At 38.7% G+C, this 27,056-nt stretch overlaps 2 protein-coding genes and 1 non-coding gene across 14 annotated transcripts in view; all 3 read right to left on the minus strand.

Moving 5' to 3' along the window:
* Positions 1-385: 385 nt before the first annotated feature.
* LOC111574726 (uncharacterized) lies at positions 386-14,049 on the minus strand. 2 transcript variants are annotated; one of them, XM_023279471.3, is made up of 11 exons: positions 13,736-14,049; positions 11,612-11,806; positions 9,979-10,146; positions 9,606-9,737; positions 9,185-9,331; positions 8,615-8,761; positions 8,032-8,178; positions 7,458-7,604; positions 6,090-6,235; positions 5,672-6,011; positions 386-3,103 (listed from the first exon to the last, which is right to left on the minus strand). In XM_023279471.3, exons 1-11 carry the CDS (start codon positions 13,977-13,979, stop codon positions 2,772-2,774), a joined length of 2,145 nt encoding a protein of 714 aa, XP_023135239.1. In that variant the 5' UTR covers positions 13,980-14,049; the 3' UTR covers positions 386-2,771. The 2 variants fall into 2 exon arrangements, with proteins under 2 accessions (XP_023135239.1, XP_023135247.1); XM_023279479.3 differs by lacking the exon at positions 9,606-9,737.
* A 944-nt stretch (positions 14,050-14,993) lies between these two features.
* On the minus strand, positions 14,994-15,065 carry trnam-cau (transfer RNA methionine (anticodon CAU)). Its single transcript has one exon. It is a non-coding gene; the product is annotated as a tRNA-Met (tRNA).
* Positions 15,066-16,334: 1,269 nt separating this feature from the next.
* phf21ab (PHD finger protein 21Ab) overlaps positions 16,335-27,056 on the minus strand; it is a 62,477-nt gene continuing 51,755 nt past the window's right edge. For all 11 annotated transcript variants that reach the window (XM_055006667.1, XM_055006677.1, XM_055006661.1 and 8 more), the window contains one exon: positions 16,335-26,054. In XM_055006667.1, coding sequence (XP_054862642.1) covers positions 25,311-26,054 — 744 coding nt within the window. In that variant the 3' untranslated portion in view covers positions 16,335-25,310. The remainder of the gene's footprint in view (positions 26,055-27,056) is intronic.

Genomic DNA, 27,056 nt, shown 5'->3' on the forward strand with positions numbered 1-27,056 from the left:
TCAGACTTCTGTCGTACCAGACTTCATTCATACATTTTATTCAAGGTAAAAAATTTTTTTTTTGTCAGAATACATCGCACAACAGAAAATCCCACACCTTCTTATATTTCTATATTACCAGACTTTGTTCAAAATTAGAGCTGACTTATTCAGTTCTAGTGTGTTAGCTCATACCTCTACATCATCAAAATACATGCTAAATATTCCAAATTGTAAACTTGTGGCTTCTTGTTTGTAGCCCCATGTTTCCCAAACTATTTTATTCTGTGTTTTGGAGAAAATACAAACAAAAAATGTACATAAATCTAGTAATTTTTTGCTTGATTGTTGCAGTGTATCCCTTCATGGCCAGAGTTTATCATCTTCCACTTCAGTTTGAAATTAAATCAGGAGTAACACAAAACTCAAAATTCAAATAACAGACTGTGAAACCCTGAAAGGTTTGTTGGATGTTAATATTTTTTATGATTGATATAAAAAAAATACAAAACTATAAAACATTTAAAATAATGTCTTTTTAAAAAAGTAGCATTCAGTAGATAATGACAGAACTTTCAAATATACAGTAAAAGGCATGAAAAGGTCGAGAAACTGTCGGAAAACAGAAAAACAAACAGGAAAATATACACTGAGACACATTTTCATACATATTATCAGTTTACAGTAGTGTTTGTTTAGCCACAGTGGTTTAATTCTCCTAAAATAATCAATATGTTTTAGAAATCACTCTGTATTTAATGCAGATTAATTTTTACAAAAACTACATCCTCCAGTGATGCTACAGCTCTTTAACAGCTGGAAAAAACAGGATTTCTATGTTTGAACACAAAGTTTATGAGGTATAAAGGTGTGAGGTTGTTTGTAACAATCAAAAATAAAAATAATGATTAGCTGCAGCCCTTTTTGGCAGTTTTAGTCTTTGAATCTAGTGTGTTACATAGGGATCGACCGGTTTGTGGGTTTATTGGGCTAATTATTGGAGGTTAAGAAAGAGGATGACTGGTAATTGAAGCCGATATGCATTAAATATAATGTTTTAACAGCATGTGACAGCAGAGAACCTGTCAGTCATTACTAGGCTTCTTCATCAATATGGGTGACTATAGTTGAATAGGTAAAATAGAAATAGGAGTGACTCTTCGAGTTAATCTGTGGCTGCCTTTTAACTTAGCCGCTAGTCATTAGCATAGCCGTTAGCCACTGTGAGAGAAGCTAACGTCCTGGTTTGCTTGTTTCTTGTTCAGTTTTTCTGCATTTTCAGCATTATTAATTGGGTAGAGACCGTTTTCTTTGCCAGTATTTGGTATTTTATCAATTATCTGTCTTTTTATTGACCCATAATTGATCAATTAATGCACTACTCCGCCTTCTAACTTGGTCGTAAGCCGTTAGCATAGCCGTTAGCCACTGTGAGAGAAGCTAATTTCCTGGTTTGCTTGGTACTTGTTCAGTTTTCCTGCATTTTCAACATTACAAATTAGGTAGAGACCATTTTTTTTGCCAATATGTGGTATTTTATCAATTATCTGTATTTTTATTGACCAATAATTGATAAATGAAATGTTCTACTTCAGGTCTGATCAGCTTCCTCTCTCTGTCACAGTGGCTAACGGCTATGCTAACGGCTAGCGGCTAAGTCAGAAGGCAGCCACAGATTAACCTGAAACAGAGTCTGGAAAACAATAATTAATAATTCTTTAAGATCTCGACCTTAATGGGCAATAAAAGTGATAAAACTGTGAAATATTAAGAAAACAGAAGAACAGCAGACATACCTGCAGGAGACAAACTGATCAATCTCATATAAACAGAGGACAGCATCCTGATTTAATCCCTCCCATTCCTATTTTATATATTCAGTTACAGTTGCCCTTATTAATGAAGATGCCTAGTCATGAATGTCATATTCTCTGTTCTCACATGCTGTCAAAACACTACATTTAATGTATATTGGCTCCAAATATCCGTTATCAGCCTTTCTTGATCATCAATAATCAGAATGAGTATGGGGATCCTTACATCGTACCACTTTTGTCACTGATTTACATAATTTCCAGTCAGAAAAAGCACATTGGTTGCATAAAAATTTACTATTAATCAAGATTTTCATCACTATGAATCATTTTAGGCTTAATTTTGTGTATATTTGTACATTTTATGAGAATATTTGCTCTTGATAACTCAAAAATAAGCTTGATATTGTTAGAAAATGAAGCCTTGAAATTACATTTGCTGCCAAAAATATGTTTTTAATCACAAACTTCAAACTGCTCTCAGCTACAAGCATGCAATTTACCTCATTCACTGATAAATAACACGACTGTTCTCTGCTGTCACATGCTGTTAAAACATCTGTATCAGTTCCAAATATCGGTTATTGGCATTTCTTGATTATCAACTATCAGCCCTAGAAAAGAAACAACATATTGGTCGATAACTGTTATTACTTATTGTTTACCAGACTCTGTTTCAGGTTAATCTGTGGCCGCTAGCCCTTAGCGTAGCCACTGTGAAAGAAGCTAATTTCCCGGTTTGTGTTTCTTGTGCAGTTTTCTCTCCTTAACAGACATTTCTGAGATCACAGAGTGACGACAGACAGACTATTCAGACCTGAAACAGAACATAAAAATAACTGCCAATACTGATGATCGTAAAATTGCCAAATATCAGCCACAATAATCGATCGATCCCTAGTTCTACCGCCCAGATCGTGTTGTTTCAGCAGCTTCTACCTGCTTCCTAAAGTGACGTCGAGCAGAAACCTGATGAAACTAAAGGAGGATTTGGTATGAAATTCTGTTTCCGCTCTTCACGTATTGCTCCAGGTTCTCCTTGTGGTAGTTGGTGTTGCTGTGCTTCTTGATGCTGTCCATCTTGAACACTCTGGAGCCTTTGATCAGAGCCAGTTTGTGGTACATGGAGGAGGCGTGAAGGCGGCAGACGTGGCACCACATGTGGTCGAGGCTCGGCGAATAGCGGAGGAACCAGAACATGCTGAGCCACTCCTTCCTGAAGCGAAGAGGCGGTCGACGCTTTTGGCCCGATGGACTCGCCTTGCTGTCGTCACGTTGAACCACCTGATCAGGTGAGAGCAGCTCCGGCCCTGCAAGGATTGACAGATACATGAAACGTCTGCAGAGAACTGAACCTAAACTGACTGAAATATGCTCTGAAGCTGCAACAGGTATTAATACAAAACAACCTGACACAAAGAAAATACAAAACCTCGGAAATGAGAAACAAAACTGCCAGAAAGTGAGAATACACTGCAAAGACTCAGAAACAAGACATGAAACAGCAAACAACAACAAAGACATAAAAACAAGTTGCAAAATCGTCAGAAAGTTACGCAAAATGACTACAAATACTCGGAAACAAAACACAAACAGCTAAAAAGTGACAAAACAATCACGAATACTCAAAAACAAGACACAAAACATCCAGGAAGTGACACAAAATTAGTACAAATAAGACACAAAACAGCCACAATGTGAGAAAAGTACAAAGATGCAGAAACAAGACACAAAACTGCAAAAATGTGACATAAAGGATGACAAAGACTTAAAACAAATTGAAAAATGATCACAAAGTGACACAAAACAACTACAGAGACTCAGAAACAAGATGCAGAAAGGCTTGAATGTGACACAAAATGACTACGAAAACTCAAAAACTAGAAGCAGAACAGTCAAAAAATAACTCAAGATGAGTATAAAGACTTTGAAACAAGACAAAAAACTGCCGGAAGGTGAGACAAAGCTACAAAGATGTGGAAACAAGACATGAAACAGCAAAAATGCAACACAAAACAACAACAAAGACATAAAAACAAGTTGTAAAAAACAGTCAGAAAATGATGTAAAATGGCTACAAATACTCTGAAACAAAACACAAACAGCTAAAATGTGACACAAAACAACTAGAGACTCAAAAGCAAGATGCAAAATGGCCAGAAAGTGACACAAAACTACGGATTCAGAAAGTCAAGGAAGTGAAACAAAACAACTAAAAAGATTTAGAAGAAAGATTCAGAGCCTCCAGGAAGTGGCAAAAACAACTACAAAGACTTAAAAACAAGACATAAAATGGCCAGAACATTAAAACTACAAAGACTCAGAAACCACACACAAAATAGCAAGAAATCGATGAAAAAACAACTGAAAAGATTCAGAAACAAGACACAAAAATGCCAAAAAGTGACACAAAACAAATACAAAGACTCAAAAATAAACATAAAACAGCCAGAAAGTTACACAAAACGACTACAAAGACTTGGAAGTGAGATATAAAATAGCTCAGAAAGAATTAGAAACAAGACAACAAACTGCCAGAAAATGAGACAAAACTACAAAGACTGGGAAACAAGACATGAAACAACAAAAACGCAACACAAAACAGCAACAAAGACATAAAAAGAAGCTGTAAAATGGCCATAAAGTGACGCAAAACAACTAAAAGGCTCAAAAATAAAAAATAAATCAGCCAGGAAGTGACACAAAATGTGTACAAACACTTGGAAATAAGACACAAAACAGCCAGAATGTAAGAAAAAACTACAAACACTGGGAAACAAGACACAAAACCGCAAAAATGTGATACAAACAACGATAAGGACTTTAAAACAAGTTGAAAAACGGCCAGAAAGTGACACAAAACAACTATAGAGACTCAAAAACAAGACACAAAACAGCCAAAATGTGAGAAAAAACTACAAAAAATCGGAAACAAGCTGCACAGAGTCCTGAACGTGACGCAAAACGACTACAAATACTCAAAAACTAGAAGCAGAACAGCCAGAAAAGAACTCAAAACGAGTACAAAGACTTGGAAACAAGGCAAAAAAACAACCCTAAAGTGAGACAAAACTACAAAGACTGGGAAACAAGACACGAAACAACAGCAATGTAACACAAAAACGACGGCATAGACTTAAAAACAAGACACAAAATCATCAGAAAGTGACACAAAACAAGTACAAGCTCTGGGAAACATGATGCAAACCAGCTCAAAATTGCCAAAAGAGCCTACAAAGACTCGGAACAGGACACGAAATAGCAAAAACGTAACACCAAATGGCCACAAAGCTTGAAAAACTATGTAAAACAGCCAGAAAGTGACACAAAACAGCTACAAATACTCAGGACTAAGACAAAACAATTAAAAAGATTCGGAAACAAGATGCAAAAAGGCCAAAATTGGCACAAAACAACTACAAAGACTCAAAAACAAGACATAAAATGGCCAGAAAGCGAGAGAAAACTCCAAAGACTCAGAAACAAGACAGAAAAAAGTAAAAATGTAAGACAAAATGACTACGATTTGGAAACAGTATGCAAAAAGACCAGATAGTGGCACAAAACAACTACAAAGACTCAAAAAGGCAAGAAACTGACACAAAACAGTTACAAAGATTTCGAAACAAGACATAAAATGGCCATAAAGTGACACAAAACAACTACAAAGACTTGAAGAAGTGATGTCGTGGCTTCTTTTTATAGATGAAGAACATTTTGATCACAAAAACCACCCAGGAATTTAAGATTAGAACTAATTTAATTTGATGTGATCCAACAACACAGTTGAATCCTGTAGATAAATGATGAGCAAACACATTTTCTGAGGTGAAAGACTCAAATAAAACCAACAGAAGCTTCATGTTTACTAAACTTACATTCAGGAACCACCACTTCTATCTCGTGGATCGTCTCAGGGTTCTGCTCTGGTTTGATCCAAGCAGCTGAAGCCTCCATGTCTTCTTGTTCTCCTGCAAACTGAGACAACTTCTCCTTCAGCTCCTCCACCCTCCTCTGCAGCCGGACACAGTTCAAACAGGAAGAAGAGGACGAGGAAACAGGAAGTGATGAAGAGGAGGCGTCTGACTTTCCCTTCAGAGGTGGAACTTGAAGGTTCAGCTCCACCGTGAGCTCAGAGTTGGAGGACGACGCCTTGGACTGAGCTCTGGACCTGATGGAGGCTTCCAGAGACGCCTCCAGAGCATTTCTGAAGAAGTCCTGAAACATCACATCATGTTAGTTAAATCTGCGAAACTCTACAAATAAACAGAGAGCAGATATTTGTTGTACTCGTACCCTGAAGCTGAGTTCTGTGTTGTTTGCGGCTGGACGGTCGACTGTTTCGTCTTCAGGCTTCTTACTGACGTTGGTGTTGATCTGAATGAGCGACTGCAGCACAGATTTTACATCTCTCCAGGGAGGAACCGACGGCTTCTTGAAACCTGTAGTACACTTTATAGTTTAGTCTGATTATCAGGTTAACCTCAGTCCAAGGATGCAAATTTTTAAAGTATTTTTAAAGCATTTTTAAAGCAATAGTACGAGTTTTTCCAACATGGACATCTCTACCACCAAACTCCATTTAAAATATTCCCAATTTTTGAAATGACTTTACAAGGGGTCCTCAGTTTACGACGTACGCCATTTCGTTGGAACTGGTTATGTGGAACCAGTTGGCGAGCGGAGTGGACGAATACGTCAAGACACGGTGCTAAGACGGCTTTGAACTGATCGATATCGTGATACATGTAACGGCTTTCTTTACATTTTCGGAGTTCTGACTTATGGCAAAAACCGACTTTGGTTACGCCGTAGGAACGGAACTCCAACGTAAGTCGAGGACCCCCTGTATTTACTTCTGTTGTGGCAGCACAGATTTCTACAGTACCAGAAATTCTAGCAGTTTTAGACTTGATTTTATTCAAGTGGCAGCCTTTATTTTTTTCTTTTTCTGTCAGACCCTACTTTGGAAAGCACAAATGTATGCTCTTACACAGACATCTATGGAACCAGACTTCTTTCAAATACTCTGCAATTTTAGACCTGACTTATTCAGACCTTCAGTCTACCAAGCTTCATTCAGAATATTCCCAATTATTCCAGGAAACCTTAATATTCGTTACAAAATCAACTCGCTTTAGGAGTGTTAATGATTAATTGATAATTTGCCGTTAATAATTTGAAAATGTATTCACAGAAAAGGCCGAAAACAAAGGACATGCATGTCAGAAAATGTGTTGTAAATTAGCTGTAGTACCTGGTGGCGCCTCTTACTTTATAATGAAATTAAAGACTGCAGTTGGTTTGCTGTGTTTAACTGTAGCTACCTACAGAGGTGGCCACTTTGATTACAGGCACCAGAGCAGAGAGCATTGTGGGGGTTTTGCTTGTAAAGTGGCAAAGACTTCTGTGATGGATAATGGCTTCTGAATGGAATCTACACGGATAGCAAATCACTTAGTCGAGTGGTTAATGTAACCATGCAACCTTGGTGACAAATGTCAATTGCTATCGAGGTGTCGGTCTTTGAGAAGTTACAGCAGCTAACAAGAAATACATCAGTTTGATCTGACTCATACTCATCTAAGAAGAACAAGCAGAGTTTCTGAGGGTTTGAAATGGCAAAAACAGATTTTTTGTGTCTGTTGTTGTTGGTTTTCTGACCTTCTGCTGCCTCTGATTGTGTCTGAGGAGTTGTGGATGTCTCTGCTGGTCTCGTCTCCATCTTTTCTCTTTTGATCTGCTTCTTCTTTGACTTCACCGATAGCAAGTTTTCTTCATTATAATCCAGGTGTAAAGATGGAGCCCAATCTGCAAAATACTTCAGTGATCAAAATACTGGTTTTGAAGATGCTTACTTTATTCCCCAAACACTCCCTATGTCACAATGAAATAATATTTCAACCATTTTAACTGGTTTTAAACTGTGACTCCGCCATCTTCGTTTTGGTTTTGGAAACAGAGGCGCAATCTGTAAAACCACTGAAAAATGTTTTGAACCACACAGTGAATTGTTTTATATTTCATATACATTTCAAATACATTAGAAAGTGGCATCAAACTATCTCCTGGCTGCAGGTGAATTTGCTTTTAGAGAATTTAATGGGCTAAGAGCAGTTCCATCTGGGCAAGCAAGAGAGCATTGTGTTGGTTTAGCTAGCAACGGGCATCATGACAAAGACTTCTGCAGCACTTAATGACCTCCAGTCAAAATTCATAAACTTGTGGGTATTCTGACCTCCTGCTGCCTCTGATTGTGTCTGAGGAGTCGTGGACGTCTCCGTTGGTCTTGTCTCCGTCTTTTTCTTCTTTATCTGCTTCTCCTTTGACTTCATTGACAGCAAGTTTCCTTCATTGTAATCCAGGTGTAAAGATGAAACCCAATCTGCAAAATACTTCAGTCAAAATACTGCTTTTGAAGATGTTTCTTTTATTCCCCAAACACTCCCTAAGTCAGAATGAAATAATATTCCAACCATTTTAACTGGTTTAAAACTGTGACTATGTTCCCTGTCCTGGTAGCTGCCATCTTTGTTTTGGTTCAGAAACAGAGAAGTAATCTGTAAAACCACTTAAAATGTTTTTAACCATATACTGAATGTCTTTTTTTTTTTTTTTTTTTTTTTTTTACAAAACCTTAGACAGTGTTTAAAACACTCTTCTGACTGCCAGTAAATTTGGTTTTAGAGAATCTAATGGGCTAAGAGCAGTTCCATCTTGGCAAGCAGAGAGCATTGTGCAAGTTTATCCAACGGGCACCATGACAAAGACTTCACTTAATGACCTCCAGTCAAAATTCATAAACTTGTTGGTATTCTGACCTTCTGCTGCCTCTGATTGTGTCTGAGGAACTTTGAACGCCTCTGCTGGTCTCGTCTCTGTCTTTTTTCTTTTGATCTGCTTCTTCTTTGACTTCACCGACAGCAAGTTTCCTTCATTGTAATCCAGGTGTAAAGATGGAACCCAATCTGCAAAATTTTTCAGTGATCAAAATACTGGTTTTGAAGATGTTTCGTTTATTCTAACATTCCCTAAGTCAGGATGAAATACTATTCCAACCATTTTAACTGGTTCAAAACTGTGACTCCGCCATCTTTGTTTTGATTTGGAAACAGAGAAGCAATTTTTAAAACCGCTTAAAAAATGTTTTGAACCACACAGTGAATTGTTTTATATTTCATATACATTTCAAATACATTAGAAAGTGGCATCAAACTATCTCCTGGCTGCAGGTGAATTTGCTTTTTGAGAATTTAATGGGCTAAGAGCAGTTTCATCTTGGCAAGCAGAGAGCATTGTGCAAGTTTAGCTAGCAACAGGCACCATGACAAAGACTTCTGTGACACTTAATGACCTCAGGTTAAAATTCATAAACTTGTTGGTATTCTGACCTTCTGCTGCCTCTGATTGTGTCTGAGGAACTTTGAACGTCTCTGCTGGTCTCGTCTCCGTCTTTTTTCTTTTTATCTCCTTCTTCTTCGACTTCACCGACAGCGAGTTTCCTTCATTTAGATCCAGGTATAAAGATGGAACCCAATCTGCAAAATACTTAAATCATCAGAATTCTGAGAATGAAATAATATTCAAACCATTTTAACTGATTTCACATTTCAGATCATTAGAAAGTGACATCAACTATCTCCTGGCTGCCGGTGAATTTGCTTTTAGAGAATTTAATGGGCTATGGACAGTTCCATTTTGGCAAGTAGAGAGCATTGTGTTGGTTTAGCTTGCAACGGGCACCATGACAAAGACTTCTGTGACACTTAATGACCTCCAGTCAAAATTCATAAACTTTATTGATAACCTGACCTTCTGCTGCCTCTGATTGTATCTGAGAAGTTGTGGACATCGCCGTATTTTTTCTTTTTATCCGCTTCTTCTTTGACTTCACTGACAGTGAGCTTCCTTCACTATAATCCAGGTGTAAAAATGGAACCCAATCTGCAAAATACTTCAATCATCAAAATTCTGGTACTGAAGATGTTTCCTTTGTTACCCAAACACTTCCTAAGTCAGAATGAAATAATATTCCAACCATTTGAACTGGTTTCACATTTCAGAACATTAGAGCGCATCATAGGAGTTTAGCTAGCAACGAGCACCATGACAATGACTTCTGTGACACTTAATGACCTCTGGTCAAAATTTATGAGTTTAACATAAACCTTGTTGGTATTCTGACCTTCTGCTGCCTCTGATTGTGTCTGAGGAGTTGTGGATGTCGCCGTTGGTCTTGTTTCTGTCTTTTTCTTTTTTATCTGCTTCTTCTTTGACTTCATTGACAGCAGTAGATAGTTAGCCGGTCCGGAGTCTTCTTCATGTTGATCCAGGTGTAGTGGTGGGAACCCATCTGAAATATACCTAAATTGTCAAAACACTTGTTTCCAAATACTCACTTTCTACATCTGGGTAAAATAACATTCAGACCGTTTTTATTTTTTACTGGTTTCTAATATGAGACTTTGTTTTCCACTTTAACCTTAACTTACATTAAACATATTTCAAAACAGTGGACAAGTGTGTAAAACAACCTTCTGGCTGATGTTGAATTTACTCTAAGAGAAATTAATGGGTAGCTCCATGACTGAACATACGTCAGTAGATGACAGCACAAACTGGAGCTTCTGTTCATAGGGTCTAAACTTAGGTTGTCATGATTAGGTTTTATCCCTGGTCCACTCTGTGTTCTGTAACAGGTAGTGTCTGCTAATACAGAGTCACAATCCAGTAGCATTTAAATACATTAAAGTTACTCAAGTGAATTCAGTGTATGTACTTAAAATCTGAATTAATCTGCAAGGCATTAATAAAGAAAATTGCATCTTTACATTCAAGCTGTTCCTTAATGTTATTAAGCAGTCAGATACCTTTGTAGGACACTGTCTGAAATGTAGTGCTAGAGGGTTGGGTTACTGTGGCTCTACAAACTCTAAAGGCTACTGCACACTGTGAGATTTTCGGCTGTCCCAGGCGAAAGATAACAATCATGAGAGAATCATGGCTTTAAATCGGTGGCTCTACGTCACACTGTGAGACAGGTTCAGGGACAGCTGTTGTCATGGTCTTACAACCAAAGACAAGCTGCAATCACACTGAGATTCAGCTGTGTTTTCATTGTACAATCTGAACACAGCAAACTTCACATCGTGCCCAAAGATTATTCGATTCATGTCGTACAGTGTAGCATGCTGTGAACTCATAAGATTGTTAAAATCGCAGTGTGTAGAGGCCTTAAAAGATGGTGAAAACCTATATTCTCTGCATGCATGCAAGAAATCTATTGCAGATTAGATGTAGTACCTCTTACTTATTACTAATAGAGACCAGAGGAGGCATCACTCAGACTACAGGCAGTTCATGTAAGCAGAGAGCATTATGTTGGTTTAGCTAGCAGTGGGCACCATGATAAAGTCTTCTGTGATGCTTAATGGTCTCCAGTCAGTGCTTCTGTTTGTTCCTGAATCCCAGGAAGGTTTAACAGAGCCACCTTTTTAACATCGGGTGTAAATGGACCAAAACAGCAACATCAGGACAGGACAAATGTCTGTTATGTTAATTTTGTGTTACCAAATACTCTGTTACTTATTGATAAGGCTACCAGTTATTGATTTACTAAATTATTCGTAATTTGCATCGCTAAGTGTGCTTGCCACAAAGACCGGGTTTACGTTAAAGTCAACACTGATCAGTTAAATGTGCCTCGATCGGCCCCAATCCTGATCTTTAACATCCTTCGTCTTCATTTTAAAACTTGTTGCCATTAATTTTTTTCTATTGGATGGCCTTTGTGTGTCTATTATTGTTGACATACTGACCTTCTGATTGTGTCTGAGGAGCTGTGAAAGCCACTACTGGTCTCTTCTTTAAAATCATTTTCTGTTTCTGCTTCTTCTTTGTCTGCACTGACAGCGGGACCCGTTCGGCCCGTCTCAAGTTTCCGTCATTATGACCGAGGTTTAGAGACGGAGCCCAGTCTGGATCTGACTCCAGCATCTCATACGCTGGTCTACCTGTAAAAGCACATAGTGTTGGTCTCAGACACAGCAGGGGAGACGGTAACCTGTATGATATAGACGCTAGAGCTGCAACTAATCCAACAATTATTTAATGCACAATAAAAATGTTAAAGAAAGGGTCATTATGTAAAAATAAAGTATTTAAATGTCTCATTTTGACTGACTAGCAGCACAAAATCCAAAGATATTCTGCTCATGTTGAGGTCAAACTGTCAGCTCATTGACTAATCTCTCATCGTTTGCTATTTTGATGACCGTTTTATCACAACGGGTCATTATTTGAATTTACAGTGGGTTCATTTGTTGGCTTTATTTGTCTTCTGAAACAGCAACTAAACATCAGGTGCTGACTGGCCATCAGAAGTTTGGAAATTTTCCCAGTGGTTCTGTCTTGTGTGTGTTTTATTAGTATTTTTTTTAACCTACAAATAACTTTCTTCATTGGCTTCATTGACAGTGACAGACGCTCGGCTCATCTGGAGTTTCCTTCATTGTGGAAAACACTTAAACTGTCAAAACATTTGTTTTGAAGAGGTTTCCTTTATACCTGAAACACTCTTTACATCAGAATAAAATAATATTCCAACCATTTAACTGGTTTTAAACTGTGACTTTGTTTTATGTGCAGCTGCCATCTTTGTTTTGGTTTGGAAACAGAGGTACAACATGGAAAACCAATAAAAATGTTTTCAACCATAGAGTGGACAGAATGTTTTTCACTGAGATTGTCAGAGGAGTCTTCTAGTAACATTGATTTATATTTAATATACATTTCAGAACATCTGTGTTATGCACCGTAACTGACGGCCTGCTGTTGTAATTAGCAGGGGGCTTTTCTTTCCTGGAAATGACAGAGCAGACATGAGTTGTGCTGAAAGTAGGTCGTTTCTTGCTCTGGCCTCTATCCTCACAAACTCAGAAAAGAAAGAGAAACGTGGGAAGGCAACATTATAGTCTTCTTTAAACTTTGACCCAACCGTCGTCCATTTTCCTTGACGGTGAAAAGGCAGCTTCTCCGCGATCAGACTTCCTCCTCTGGCTGTCCTGAGGTAGGTTAAAACAGGTAATTACCCATCTTCCTTTGCAGCTTCTAGTTCACAGAGCAAGTCTGATAACTCACAGAGCTGATGAGGGTCTTTACTACTGCGCTTATGGAAGTTTTCTATTCTGGAGAACAAGGATCCTTCTGTTGCTTCTGGTGAGCCACAACATTCCTCAAGTGTTGTCCAAATCATAGCCAGGCCAGCAGATGGGTGACGTATATTGACTGCTTTCATCCTTTTTACATGTCCTGAAGACTTAGGGTCCAGCCACTTAATAAGAAGGTTAATTTCTTCGCTGGCAGTAAGACCAAGGTTTGTGATGGTACCTTGGTAATAAACTGGATCCGTCTCGTGTATATTTTTTAATTTTTTCTATTTTTTTTCATTTCAGATGTTCATTTTGATAATAACTTGTTTTATTGCAGATGCTTTTGTAAGTTCTTGTATTAAAAAAATGTTAGAGCAGTTATATCAGTATAGGTGTAGACATTTAAAAACTTAAAACAAATTTCAGACCTCTAAACATCTAAAGTTTTTCAGTGTTTCAAAATCAATAAGCCTAAAAAGCCTGAAAATAAAACTTAGGTCATTAATAAAACAAAAACAAGTCAACAAGGAGCTCTGGGTTTCACATTTTGACTAAAAAAATAATAAAATAAATAAAAATTAATTGATCAAAAGCTCCAGATATGAATTCCTTCCCATGTTCTTAACAGTATCTTCTAAACTTTGAACAAAAGAACTTCTAACAAACCGTCTCAGTATTGAAATAAAGCTGATGGATGACAGAAAAACTTTCATCAACAAGAAGCCGCAGGTTGTTTGGTTTGAACCATAGACTGTATATAAAGACTTTACAGAGTCTATGGTTTGAACTCACCGGAGTAAAAGTGTCGAGAACAGACCCTCATGGAGGACGGGATGCTGTCGAAGGTGATGTCACTCCGGCCCACGGCGGCCACCCAAGCCGCCCTCCGCCGCCTCGTCAGCTCCGATATCTGGCCGCCTTCGTTGGTCCTCCAGGCGGGGAAACAGTGGAAGGTCAGGCCGTTGGGGAGCTTCCTGCCGTGGTGGTCGTGAGACCGACGGCGGCAGTTTTTAACGCAGCAGTTTCTTCCCCCCATTGAAGCCACAGTAGACCGCGTACAGTCAGGGAGCCACCGGGACCAAAACAAACTACAGCCAACAGTGATGGCTGACCTCCCACAATGCTCTGCGGCGTGACGCTGCGTGACGCCATGACGTGTCACTTACGCAGATTTTTTTTCTTCAATTTTTCTTATTTTATTTACCTATTCAGTCTTTCTTTATCGTGATTAACTTGCCGTTTTTGCCTCGATTCGGAAGAAAAATAAAAACTACATAAAATATTAATTTATGATATATACAAAAATAACTTTATTTATACATCAGTTTTAATAACAAGCGCTTACAAGGTGCGTCGACGGACAAAACAAAATAGAATAGAATGCTTTTTATTGTCATTATACACACACACAATGTACAACGACTTTAAAAGACAACTGTTGTGGTGCAAAGCACAAATAATACAAGTAGATAAAAAGTATAACTATATATACAAAATGTAAAATAAGACAGCGAGAAGAACAAGCACGACAGCAAACGGCATATATATATATATATATATATGTATATATATATATATATATATATATATATATATATATATATATATCTGTGTGTGTGTGTGTGTGTGTGTGTAAAACCAGGAAACACTAAAGGCAACGTAACCAACAATTAAGACACAGTAAAAACACATAGAGGACAGACGCAAATCTGAAAACGCAATACGTTGATTTATTAATAAATACATGTAAAAATAATTAAAGCAAATAACCTTAATAGTCAAGTGATCGTTATTTATACAGGGCATTCAAACAATAGGCGGTGAGCCAAAGTGCTTTCGAATAAGATTAAAGCCATATAAATTTTACATAAATTTACCCTACTAATTTAGATGTTGACAGGTTGCGAGCCTATAATGATATATATAATGTTGCGGGATTTTTAAATAAAAGTTGAGTATCTTGTAAAGTTGAATAACAGCGGAGGATGTGTGTACAATAACTAAAGATACAATAAAGTTGTACACATTGTGAAGAAAAAAAAAAAGCTTCTAGCAGAGGATGGTTTCGATCCATCGACCTCTGGGTTATGGGCCCAGCACGCTTCCGCTGCGCCACTCTGCTTCGCATCAACCGCGAGCACAGTAGAGTATTTAAAGGAACAGACACGAGTATTTAGGACTGTATTATATTATACAGTAATGGAAGTCATAGCTTCAATAGGAAGACTAATAGATAACCTCCTATTTTAGTCTGCTTTTATTGTGTATTTTTGGTCAAATAGCTCCTCCTAAAAGATAATATAAAAGTCTTCTAGTTGCTTTATGGGTAACAAATAAATACTGTATAGTACACAAAGTTTAGTAATTGTTTTATTTATTGTTTTATTCTACAAACAGCATTTTTAAATCTAAACGTAGATTCTTTGTTATTTTTTTTCCATTGTCTATTTTTTCCGTAATTTGTTTTAATTTCTCATCTTCAACTTCAATATTCATCACTAGTATATAGAATTTTTTTTACATTTCACATTAAAATTTTCTCTAAAAATGTCATTTTATTTATTCTACTTTCTTATTTTCCACACGTGTTTTTTTTTAATTTTATTTTTATTTCAATTAAAAATTTAACTTGTTTTATTTTCTTTTTTTCCATTTCATATTTAGATTTTGATTATGAATTTACCTAATTTTATTTTTATTCCATCTCTATTCTAACATTCACCACAAATGTAACTGGCATTATTGTTATTTATTTCATTTTTTAATTTTAATTTTCATTCCACATTAATTGCCTTTTTTCCATTTATATTTTAATTTTCTTTAGAAATTTCCTTTTTTATTTCATAATTCTCATCACAAATGCAACGTTTCATTTTATTTTGTCCATTTTAGAATCTAATTTTAATGACAATGTAACTTGTTTTATTTTCTTCTTTTAAATTTAGTATTTAAATTTTTGTTCTAAATTTAGCTCATTTTATTTATTCCATCTCTATTTTAACTTCCATCACAAATGTAACTGCCATTATTTTTATTTTACTATACATTTAAATTTTCATCAAACTGTTTGTTTTTTTTGCATTTTATACTTTAATTTTCTTTGCAAATTTATCATTCTCACCACAAATGCAACTGCCTTTATTTTATTTTTTCCATTCTTAATTTTCATTCTTAGTATAACAATTTTTATTTTTTTTTATTTTATAAAAATATTTATATTAATATATATATAATAAATATTTATTTTATTTGTAAAATATATTAGTGAATTTTATTAGTATTTGCATTTAAAAAAAATGTTTTCTAAACAATAATGTGAATTAAAATGGCAGCTTATGGATCATAAATACAAAACTGAGGCTGTGAATAAAAACAAAGCCACGAGACACTCTGCTTTTCACAATTTATTAACAAAATGATAAAATAAATAAATACAAATTGATCAAATGCTCCTAATATCAACTCCTCCCCATGTTCCCTACAGTATTTCCTAAACACTGCATACAAAGAATTCATCACAGAAGAGGCTCAATACAGAGGTAAGAATCCCACCAGACCAGTCACAATGTCAGGCCAACAGAAGACACATCTGGAACAGAAGTCAAAAAAATAAACACATTCCTTTCCAAAATCATTATGAAAAAATACAAACAATTATACAAATATTCAGATTGTGTAATTACCAATTTACACATTATTCAGCACACCAGGTGAACTTTTTCTTTATTCATATCGCTACAATGCATCTCACCAAATGGAAGATTAAAAAAGACTTCTTTATTTTGTTTTTTTTTAAAACGCATTTTTTCTTTTTTTTCTTTTTTGCACTCAACACACCCCCCAAATGGAATCAGCTGTGGATGAGGTAAGAAGCTGCAGGTGTACAGTTGGGTCCGGACAGGATGGATGGATGGAAGGAAGGAAGGATGGAGGCTGAGCGGGAAACAACCGATTAATGACGTCATGTACCGACAGAATACTAGAAGGCCACAATCATGACTTGATCGTTTTAAAACGGAGAGAGAAAATGAAAAGAGACTCGAGTCGGAGCGAACCACTGTTGCTTCACGGGAACCAGAGTTTAGTTTTGTCTTTTTTTTTTTTTTTTTAAACGGGACGTCTTCCAGCTTGGTGAATGCACACGATGCTGACGCGGGGAAACCAACGAGGTGATGATATGCAGCGACAAGGTGTCCAAACAAACATGTGCAGTGTTCTTTGGATAAATTCACTTTTAGAGCTCGGTAACAGAAAGCGAGGAACAGTTTTTAAGACTTGATCGAGCCCCCCGACCCTCCAACGCAGCTCTGCCGGGTCCCAACATTCAGCATGGTGCATTAGCCCAGTTCAAATTAAGACCTAAACCGAGGAGCTGCAGCCATGGATGGAACCAGAGAGCTGATTATTGCTGGATTTAACTCTATTACAGCCGTGAAAAACAGTGATTTCTACTGAATCTTGGCTGGAAATGACATAAAAAGTTACAGACAGGATCAATGAATCCAATCAATAAATGGATAAGATCACATTTTCGTCCCACTAGACTGAATGATGTGCAATGATAACAGGCCATTTGATGGGCGAATAACATCGACGTCTTAGTAGAGGCCAAGAAGAATCACCACCAAGACCATGCTGATGAATCTCACATCAGCAATTATAAAAACTGCTTGACTGATGTGGCAGGAATTTAAAGAACATCTAGTAAAAGCAAGAACATAGCAACAGTTAAAATTCATCAGTAACACGATGTCGTACTGTCTTTTGTCTTATTTTTATGTCATTTCCAGCCAGAAGAAACTCAACTGTAAGTCAAGATTTGGAATGGCTGAGAATAACTTTAGGTCTTCAACTTCCCCAGAGCTTTTAATGGTGAAGCTTTTCAAATGTTTCAACATCACAAATGGCAACTTTCCAGTGCAGGAATGGACCCTTAATTGTCCCTTTTAGACTTTCTGTTTCTGCGTGCACCAAAACAACAACAAAACTCGAGTTCTATAATCATGTAGGACATAGAGATTTGTTGTTAGTTTACGCCGATGTTGATTGATACCAGACGAGGACATCAGCTAAAAAATGGGGCTTGATGTTCTCTCCAAATTTAACCAACCAGCTTGAAACTCACATAGAAGTTTCTCAGTGAGTACCTAACCTAGAGTAGGTAGTTTTTCTGCCATGAAAGAGGCGCTAAAGGGTCGGTTCTTACAGCCGGAACACATATAAAAGGTTCGGACTGTCCTAAATCCGACTTGTATGTTCCTGCAGTGGTTCTACCAATGGTGATGCCAATAAGCCGGATAGAAACACTAGAAGCTCTAAGACTTCTAAGATTTTGTTAAATCTAGCTCTCCTTTATACATCCACAGCTTAAACCTTCGCAGCTCCGTCCACAAAACGCGACACCAGAAAGAAACGTCTCCTCGCAAAGGTTAATTGCGACCGCGATAACAAAACTGCACACGTTTGGCATCCGGACGCCAGAATGTTCAACGAAAGAGAGAAGGAAAGAAAAGAAAAGAAGTAAGAAAGAAAGGTGACTTGAGTTTCACATAAAAACTTAAAAAAAATCAACAAAAGCAAAATGCATATTAAAAAAGGTTTGACAAGTCTTGTATAAAAATTTGCATAAGAAGGCATGCGCTCCACCACGCCGAGTGGACAGATGTTGCTAATTGGGTTTTAGGTTTGTTCATTCCACACAGGCTCCGGCTCACATGACCTGATTTAGCAAACTCACCCCTCCTCCCAAAACACAAGAAGAAGAACCACAGCACAGAGGGGACGGCGGACTTTTCGAAACAGAACAAACGAGCTCCCGAGTCCAGCTAGAAAATGCATGACGGATCCCGATTTCTGATAATAATAATAATACTGGTCAAACCAAAAGTGCATCACAAAAACAACCCCGAGCGAGATCTCATCATCATCAACAGCTTCTCGCCAAACTGCCTCCGACCTCCATCAGCGTCTTTATTTTCATCTTTTTTTTTAACCCCCCGAATGTAAAAAGGAAATTAAAACACATTTAAGGCAACTCCTATTTTAAACAACAACAAAACACTATCTGGTCGATTTTTAAAACGGCATAATATGAAATGTAGTTTCAACTTGCATTGACTACTGGCAGCCTGAGGTGAAGGGACCGGGTTTGTGCTCCGGAGTCTGGAGGGGAGCTCCTGGGGGACGGGCTGGGTCGGGTCTGGTTGGGTGGTAGGATTATCCGGAGGGTTAGTAAGGTTCTACAAGTCACAGTGCAAGTCAAGAGACAAATATTATCTGCTGTTTGAAGAAAGGCACTCGAGGTACCTACTGTACAGAAGGGAAAGGTCCAGTTTGTCTGGAACAAGTTTGGGCTCTTTGAAAGTTGTTGAGTGAAGAGACTGGATGACTACTCTGCTCTATCCACGAGTGAACACAGTCTGACATGTTGAAAGAAGAAGGAACAAGAAGAAGAAGAAGAACATCCACCCGAGTACGCCAAGAAATAACAAAACACACAATAATGATACTCATAAGAAACTCAGGACACATTAGTTGCCATTTTCTGTTAGACTTGCATCTCTGGCTCTCGTTTTCCTTCCGGCTAAACTCTTCATCACAGACTAATCACATCATCAATCACTGTGGCCAAACACTTTCTGGGATCTTCTGAATGAAGGCAGTTTGTACAGTTGATGTCAGAGAACCAGGTGTCAGATATGCTGATTCAGAGTCCATGTGATATGAAAGAAAAAAAAAGTTCGTAGCCGCCCAACAACATGTTCACCCATGTCCACCAGCATAGCATCCTGATGCAAGGAGGAACTGAGGGTCTACAACCCTCTGCGGCCATGCTAGCAGCTCCTGCAACTTCCTACTCAAGTAGGCGATCCTCAAGTTGAAACTCCATGTGAGGAAGTCGGATCAGTTTTATGCACCTTGTATGACAGCGTCCACAAAAGTGAACATTATTGAGGTTGTATCAGTAAAAGAAGCATCTGGAATCGGTAACATCAGTGGTCATCTGTATGTGTGATGTTCTAACTAAACGATATCCGTTGTTAGCCTCCTCTTTCATTGCTGTATCTAGTTAAACTTTGCAGATATTCAAAGACAAGTTCGTTAGCAGGCAGCGAGTCCTCTGGTTGCAAAAGAAGCTTCATTCTATAAAAAAAATTAGTCTACTTCTCACTTGATCTGCTACCTCAGTAAACATTTTCCTAATGACTTCATGGTTTCAACTGCAAGTTTTCAGTGTGCTTCAATGTAGCAAGATATTTAATTTGTGAATTATAGTCCTATTGCCAATAAAGCAGGTTACGCTTTAGGGTGGGGCTACCTTGTGATTGACAGCTTGCTCCTGCACGGGCATGTCACCAAGTTCTCAAGTCAGATCCACCTCTTGCTTGGTACGTCCAGTTTTAAAAGGCTAAAACGTCGATGGCCAAATGTTAATCCACTTGTCACCATGGCTACATCCATTGTTTAAATACAGTCTACAGCCTTGAGGTTGCAGCATTGTCTGCAGAACAAGCGTCCACAAAAGCCAAACTTTACTGAGGTTATATCAGTAAATGACACAAGATAAAACATTTTGTAACGTTTGTGGTTGGCTGTGCCTGTAGCGATCTGACTAAATGTTTATTTGGTTCAGTTGTGTTGCTGTTCCAGATACCTGGAGTCGGGAATGCTTCAAGCTAGAATTTGGAATGCTCAACTTGGAAATTTATGTCCTCCGACACGAACTGAACGCAGTTTTAAGCCTTCACTACACTCCCGTGGGGAAGTATATATGGACATGAGCAGATACCGTGGACAACAAGTTGACACTACTGACCTTGATGCGTCGTCACCCTATGAACACAAATTTTGGGCAGCACGTGAACATTCATAAGGAGGTCTGTGCAGATTCTCGTGGACTTCAAGAGTTGCTAAAATGTACATCTCATGGACCCTCACAAACTTAAAGAAAGTATAATACTGGCCTTACACACAGTCGTGCTTTGAGCAAAAATGTCAGCATGCTAACACGTGCAGAATAATTTCACGTGACAGATTTCGTCAGCTGGCAGTTCTGCCATTATATTTGCTAGTACTGATTGTAGCTTATGCAAAAAGCCTGTGCAAGTTGCTTAGTTTTACTTTGACTCTGCAGCAGTAATATTTACCATGTTTGCTTAGCATGTTAGCATGCTAGCATTAGCTAAGTAGTGGTCCACATAATGGGAATGTCTTTTCTGCAGATGTTTGGTCATAAACCAAATTGTTGGACACATTGAAACGTTGGTGTGAGGATCACCAACATCAGTCAGGTTCATCTACTGGAGAACATGAATGTCTGTAACAGAAATTAATTGGAAAGATGCATAAGACAGTGAACAGGTGCAGCTAGCATGGCCGTAAAACCCATACCAATAAAACAACATAGATTAAAAACAGGTTTGAAGATTTCAACACATCAGGGGTGAAATACATTGTTGGACGGCTAAAATATAAGCAACAACCCTCCAATATAGCAAAAAAAGAAACAAAATAAAGTCCAGCACAACCAGAGGCACCGTTAATGAACAGACTAGAGTTTGTAACCACCCCATACCCAACAAGAAGCCAGAAGTCATGATCAGTTCACCATTCAAAGACAGACCCGAACTGACAGCCACCAAGCCGACGGACAACAGCGTCACATTTCAGCCCAGACATGCTCCAGAAAGAAAAGAGATGTCTAACTGTGAGGGGATGAAGGGGTTTCTGAGATGGCAGAAGCCCGGGCACTCCTCCTGAAAACATGAACTAGACTTGAGCCTTAATGTCAGACAGAGGTTTGTATTTCCTCCTAGAAAAATATTGGCAATGTGGGGATAAGTCACATCACAACAAAGAGATGCATACTCTGTTTAATTCCATATTAACGTACAAAAAGCTCTTCAGCACTTCTTTGTAATGCAGCAAGCTTGTGCTTTAATCTCAGGATTTGTGGTATCGTCCTTTGAGATCCGTCTGCAGGAGCAGGCTCGTACGACAAATCCTCCATTTCAAGGACAAAAAGTTCCTTTAATGTTATTGTTTAATAAGCTTTCCTGTCTCAATCTGGGGACTTCCAATTTCTGAAATGGTAGCATCTATATCTTACAACGCCAAATGATTTGATCTTTCAAAACAGTAAGTGGACTCGTCCCTGCTGAATTTGGATACAACATCATTTTGGCAGTTCAGGATTCAACAGAAATGCACAGAATGCGAAGATCACCACTTCAAAAAGAGGACTCCTTTTTGTGTTGATAATGCCAGTCCAGCAGGTTCAGGAACAGAAAGCACTTATTCTGAAGACTAGGAAGACCTGAATATCTTTTCCTATAAAAAAGAAACACAGCCCAGATATAGTTTGTGTGTTGACATTGCAATATTGCAATTTCACATTTAGTGCTCACAGTTGACACACTTGACACACGAATGAAAACTCAATCACTACACTTGACCGACACCACTGAAAACATCTGTTAGGCTACGGCGCCTGTTCGACCTCGTCCTCTGTACGACGCTCAGCTGCGTTTCTGCCTGAGCTCAGGGATGCAAGTGGGGGAGAGATGGGGAGAGGGCAGGGTAACTGGGACTCTTGGTTGGTGGGTTTATCATTGGGTGACTGGGAGACCAAGGATTCTTAGGGCTAAAGGGGAAGTCATGGATTTTTGTCGTTAAGTTTGGTAAGTCTGTTTGAAGACATCAGTGTGCTTTCAAATGTCCTTTACGAAGTTGTAAACGATACTTCAGACGAGACTTTGCTCAAAGCAGTCAACCTGAAGCACACTAAAGCCTTTGGGGTTCAAGGAAATGGTCCCAAATTGTTCGCAGGCCTTTGCTGATGGGGAAGTTGGATACCTGTTTAAAGGTATTGGTATGTTTCAATAACACATCAAACACTTGGTTTGGTTAAGTCTTTTTAAAGGCATCAGTGTGCTTCAGATGACCTTTACGAAGTTGTAGACAACACTTCAGACAAGACTTAGAAAAAAGCAGTCGACCTGAAGCACACTGAAGCCTTCTGGGTTCAGGAAAAGTCAGAAATCGTTTGCTGGCCTGTAAAGATAAGGTCAGACTTACATCATTGGTTGATGGGAAGTCAGGTACCTCAGTTTGAAGGTATCAGTATGCTTTAATAATACATGTCCAAAACTTTCTGTGGGTAAGATTCTTCAATTAGCTTAGAGCTAAATTCAGGTTTAAGTCATGTCTGGAAGTCATGTTTGCTTTGTTGTGTCAATGGTTTATATTGATTGTAACGCTGGCAAAGTTTGATTAAAGGCATCAGTGTGCTTCAAATGACCATCACAAAGTTGTACACGGCACTTCAGATTAGAATTTGCACTTATCAGTTGACCGGAAGCACACTGAAGCCTTCTGGGTTCAAGGAAATGGACATGACTTGTTCACAGGTCTTTCAAAGTAAGCTAGGGCTAACGTCATTGGTCGATGGGGAACTTAGGTACCTCAGTTTAAAGGTATCAGTATGCTTCACTAATATGTGTCCAATACTTTCAATGGGTAATGTTAGGTTATTAGAGGATGAGGAGAGGAAAGATTCTTCAGTTACCTGGGTTACAGCTAAGTTTATGTTTCGGTCATGTCATGAAAGCCATTTTTGTTTAGTCATGGTTTAAGTTGTAGGTTATGTTTGGAAAGTCTGTTTAAAGGCATCAGTATGCTTCAAACGACCTGTACAAAGTTGTAAATGACAAAGAAGTTGACCTGAAACATCCAAAAGTCTTCTCAGTTATAGTAGAAGTTCTTGTCTTGCTTGCATACCTCAGTTTAAATGTTTAAGTAAGCTTCAATAACACTTTTTTAAAAGTCTTTACGCAGCAGTTGAGAGGTATATAGAGGTGGTTTTGAGGCAAGATTTTAGTTTGACTGGCACTTTTTTTTCCAAGGGGAGGCAAGGTAAAGGTGAACTGCTGGTTGCTGAGTAGGGAGGTTGGTTGGGCTGTCGGGTTTAATAAGAATGCTAATAATTAAAATCAGTGGCTGACTGGGAGGAATTACAGTTTTTAAGGACAAGGGGGAGGTTCTGCAGTTTTCACACCAGATTCTGAAATGTACAAGCTGCAGCAACTGCATACAATCTGCAACCTTTCACTGAATTGCACATTCTAATTTAGTTATCCCCCACAACCCTCTGCAGGATAGCGTGGGTAAAGCTAATGGAAGGATGGGAAGTTTACTGCTTCTGATCATGTTACCTGACTGGTTCAAGATCAGTAAGATAAGGATGTCAGTTTAAGTGCCTGTTGGGATATCTGTAAGCCCTTATTCCAACACCACCTCAACATCCAACAATCATGCAACTGGTAGAATTTAAGTCTTCTGGATGGGCCCATCGGTTGTAGATAATTCTTAAACTGGGAAAAACTTGTACTGGGTTGCAGTTACTGCTGTTGGTTAATAAAAGGTCATCAAACAACGTCTCGCATCCCTCTCCACCCAAAGCTTTCCAACCTTGAAATTCAGAAAGTTCAAAGGATCAAAGTATCTGCATAATTTTTGACAGTTACGTCTATGATATTTTTCATTCTTGTTACACTTTTGATATGACTGTTCAAGGAAAACTGAAAATATTATCTACATTTCCAGCCTTAATGGCATTAGTTGCAAGTTTTTGTGCTGCCTTTGGGTATCTCTACTCAGTTGACACTTTGTTTGAAGCATACTGAACCCTTTCGGTAAGGTTTGTTTGTCGTCAGTCTCTAGAAGCAAAGTTCAAGTTCAACAGGGAAGGATGGTTTAGTCGTGGATTGACAGGGATGATGACTGGTTTAGGGTTAGGGGTTAACTGGGACAGGTTGGGACTGATGGTTAAGGTTCAGGACAGTTCAAACGTAGAGGAGATCATCGGACTGCAGGAGGTTGTTCACATTAAGCTCGTTGGGACGAGGGGATGAACAGGTTCTCTTTTCATACTATCACAACACTGCTTCTTAGACCAGTAACCCCTGACAGATGTTTGGTTCCACGTTCTCGGTTATCTTTGTACCCATGTGAACCGTCTCCCCACCCCACCAGAGAACGCAGGGGCCACTATAACAGGCACACACTGGTGTGATGATGAATTAAATCTCCCTTTGAGCATTCCCACCATGACGTCTATCACTAATTGGCATGATGACACTGGTGCGTACGCCTTCCTGTAGCCCAGCTTTGTGGGTGGAACAGCCTACGTCTTCCCAGAGTCATGTGACTTGGGCTGTATATCTACCATTGACACAGTCTGACAATACAATGCAAACAAACAACATTTATACAGATTGGCAACTTCAGGGCACCATACGGTGCAAGCAAAGTCTTTTTTTTTTTTTAATATATATGTTTGAATTCCCGCGACTCCAGAGACGTAGCATTATTTTTTATTGTCCAAACTGCTGACCAGAGCTGGCAAAGAATGCTGGGAGGGTTCTGAGGTTTTGCTGTTGTTGGTGTTGCTGCCGTCACTGTCAGTGACCTCCTCCTGTTTCTTCTCCACCGCTGTCTCTGGAGGGTTGACGGCAGCCATCTTGTTCTCAGAGTTGGTGGTTGCGTTGGCGGTGCAGCCTGCTGTGGGGCTGTGGTCGGGGCAGGTCGGCTCGGTCGTGCCGTTGGTGGTGGCGACAGACGCGACAGCTGAAGAGGCGGGAACGTCGGCCACCGGAGCTGCCTCAGTCTCAGGCTTGGCCACGACCTCCAGCTGGAGACCGGTCCCTGTGTTACCCCCTCCCCCTGCCCCAGGCCCCGCCTTACCCCCCGCCCCTCCACCGGGGCTGTTATCCGCTGTTAGGACTGTTTTGTCGGGCTGGCCGTCGGCTTCGGGCGTCTGGTTGCTTCCTGTGGCTCCTTTCTCTTCCTGTTTGTCGCCTCCATCGATGCCGCCGCTTGTTGGGGAGCTGCTTGGTTTCACTTTCTCCACAGAGTTGGTTTCTGGTGCAGTTTCAGAGGCGCCTGCAGCCTCAGCACTGTCCTGCACTCTTACGTCTTTACCCTCCGTCTCTGCCAGGGCTTGGTTGAAGTTGAAGGCTTGGATTAGGCGAATCAGGTGTTTGACTTTGTCCAAGGAAATCTGCATCTCCTTCTGCCGAGCCAGGATGGTGTTTTTGGTCTCCATGCATTTCTAATGAAACAAGAAAAACAGGGTCAGATTTGACACCACATGAATTATGTACTTTGAGATTTTGGACAAATCTTTATTCCATCTAGAGCTTCACCTCTACCAGGTGATGAAACACTTGTTCTTCTGAGGTGGAAACATTTGAGTTATTATTCTACTGAATCTGGAGGTTAATTTGCTTTTATATATATCCTTAACTTTCAAAAGTTTGAAGTGATTAAATCAAAGAGAAGTGAGCTGAATTTACATTTTTTGTGGATTTAGCGGAAGCACAAACATTGTGAACTGCAGTGAAGCTAATGTTAACACCTGGGAATCAGAGGTCTGGACTATTAGTTTGAGGATTTTAATGATATTCTTCAAATTAACAATGTAGAAACACACTGGTGTGCACTTATAATTGGAGTTAGAGTGCTGCTTTTTATTTGAACTCGCTGTTGTACAAACTGCAATTTAAAAAAGAGTAAGAGAATAACAAGAAGAAATGTGGTCTTGAATTTAACTGATGCAGACAGAAGTGGAAATCATCTTCCTCTGGCATTCATACTGAGAAAAAAATACTCAAACCCAGAGTTCTGCTCTAACATCAGAAACCATTTGAGGCTCAGCAAGCTTTAACAGTTTGTGGAATTGTTCAAAAACTATGCACAAGTTTTAAGCAGCAGCAGAAAAACAAAATGCAAATGAAGAAGCCACATAAACCAAACTGCTGCTGCACTGCTGAAGTCCTGATTTTTTTTAACCACAATACTGAAGTTAAAGATGACTGATGTGAAGTCAGTGATATTTTCAAATTTTAAACTACAAGTAAAAAAAAGCTTTTTAAAAAAAAAAAAAAGAAAAAAAAAGTTGCTTTAGCTTTAAAATATCCAGAGATTGAACTTTACTTTCTTAAGGGGTTTAACAGAAACTTGGATTGCTTTTGGAGTTGCAGTATAGACTTAAATAATAAACCCTCTTTTAGCTATTTTTAATTTCGTTGTACTGGTACAGTGACAATAAAGG

This window comes from Amphiprion ocellaris, chromosome 3 (genome assembly GCF_022539595.1).
Source record: "Amphiprion ocellaris isolate individual 3 ecotype Okinawa chromosome 3, ASM2253959v1, whole genome shotgun sequence".
Classification (NCBI taxonomy): Eukaryota; Metazoa; Chordata; class Actinopteri; family Pomacentridae; genus Amphiprion; species Amphiprion ocellaris.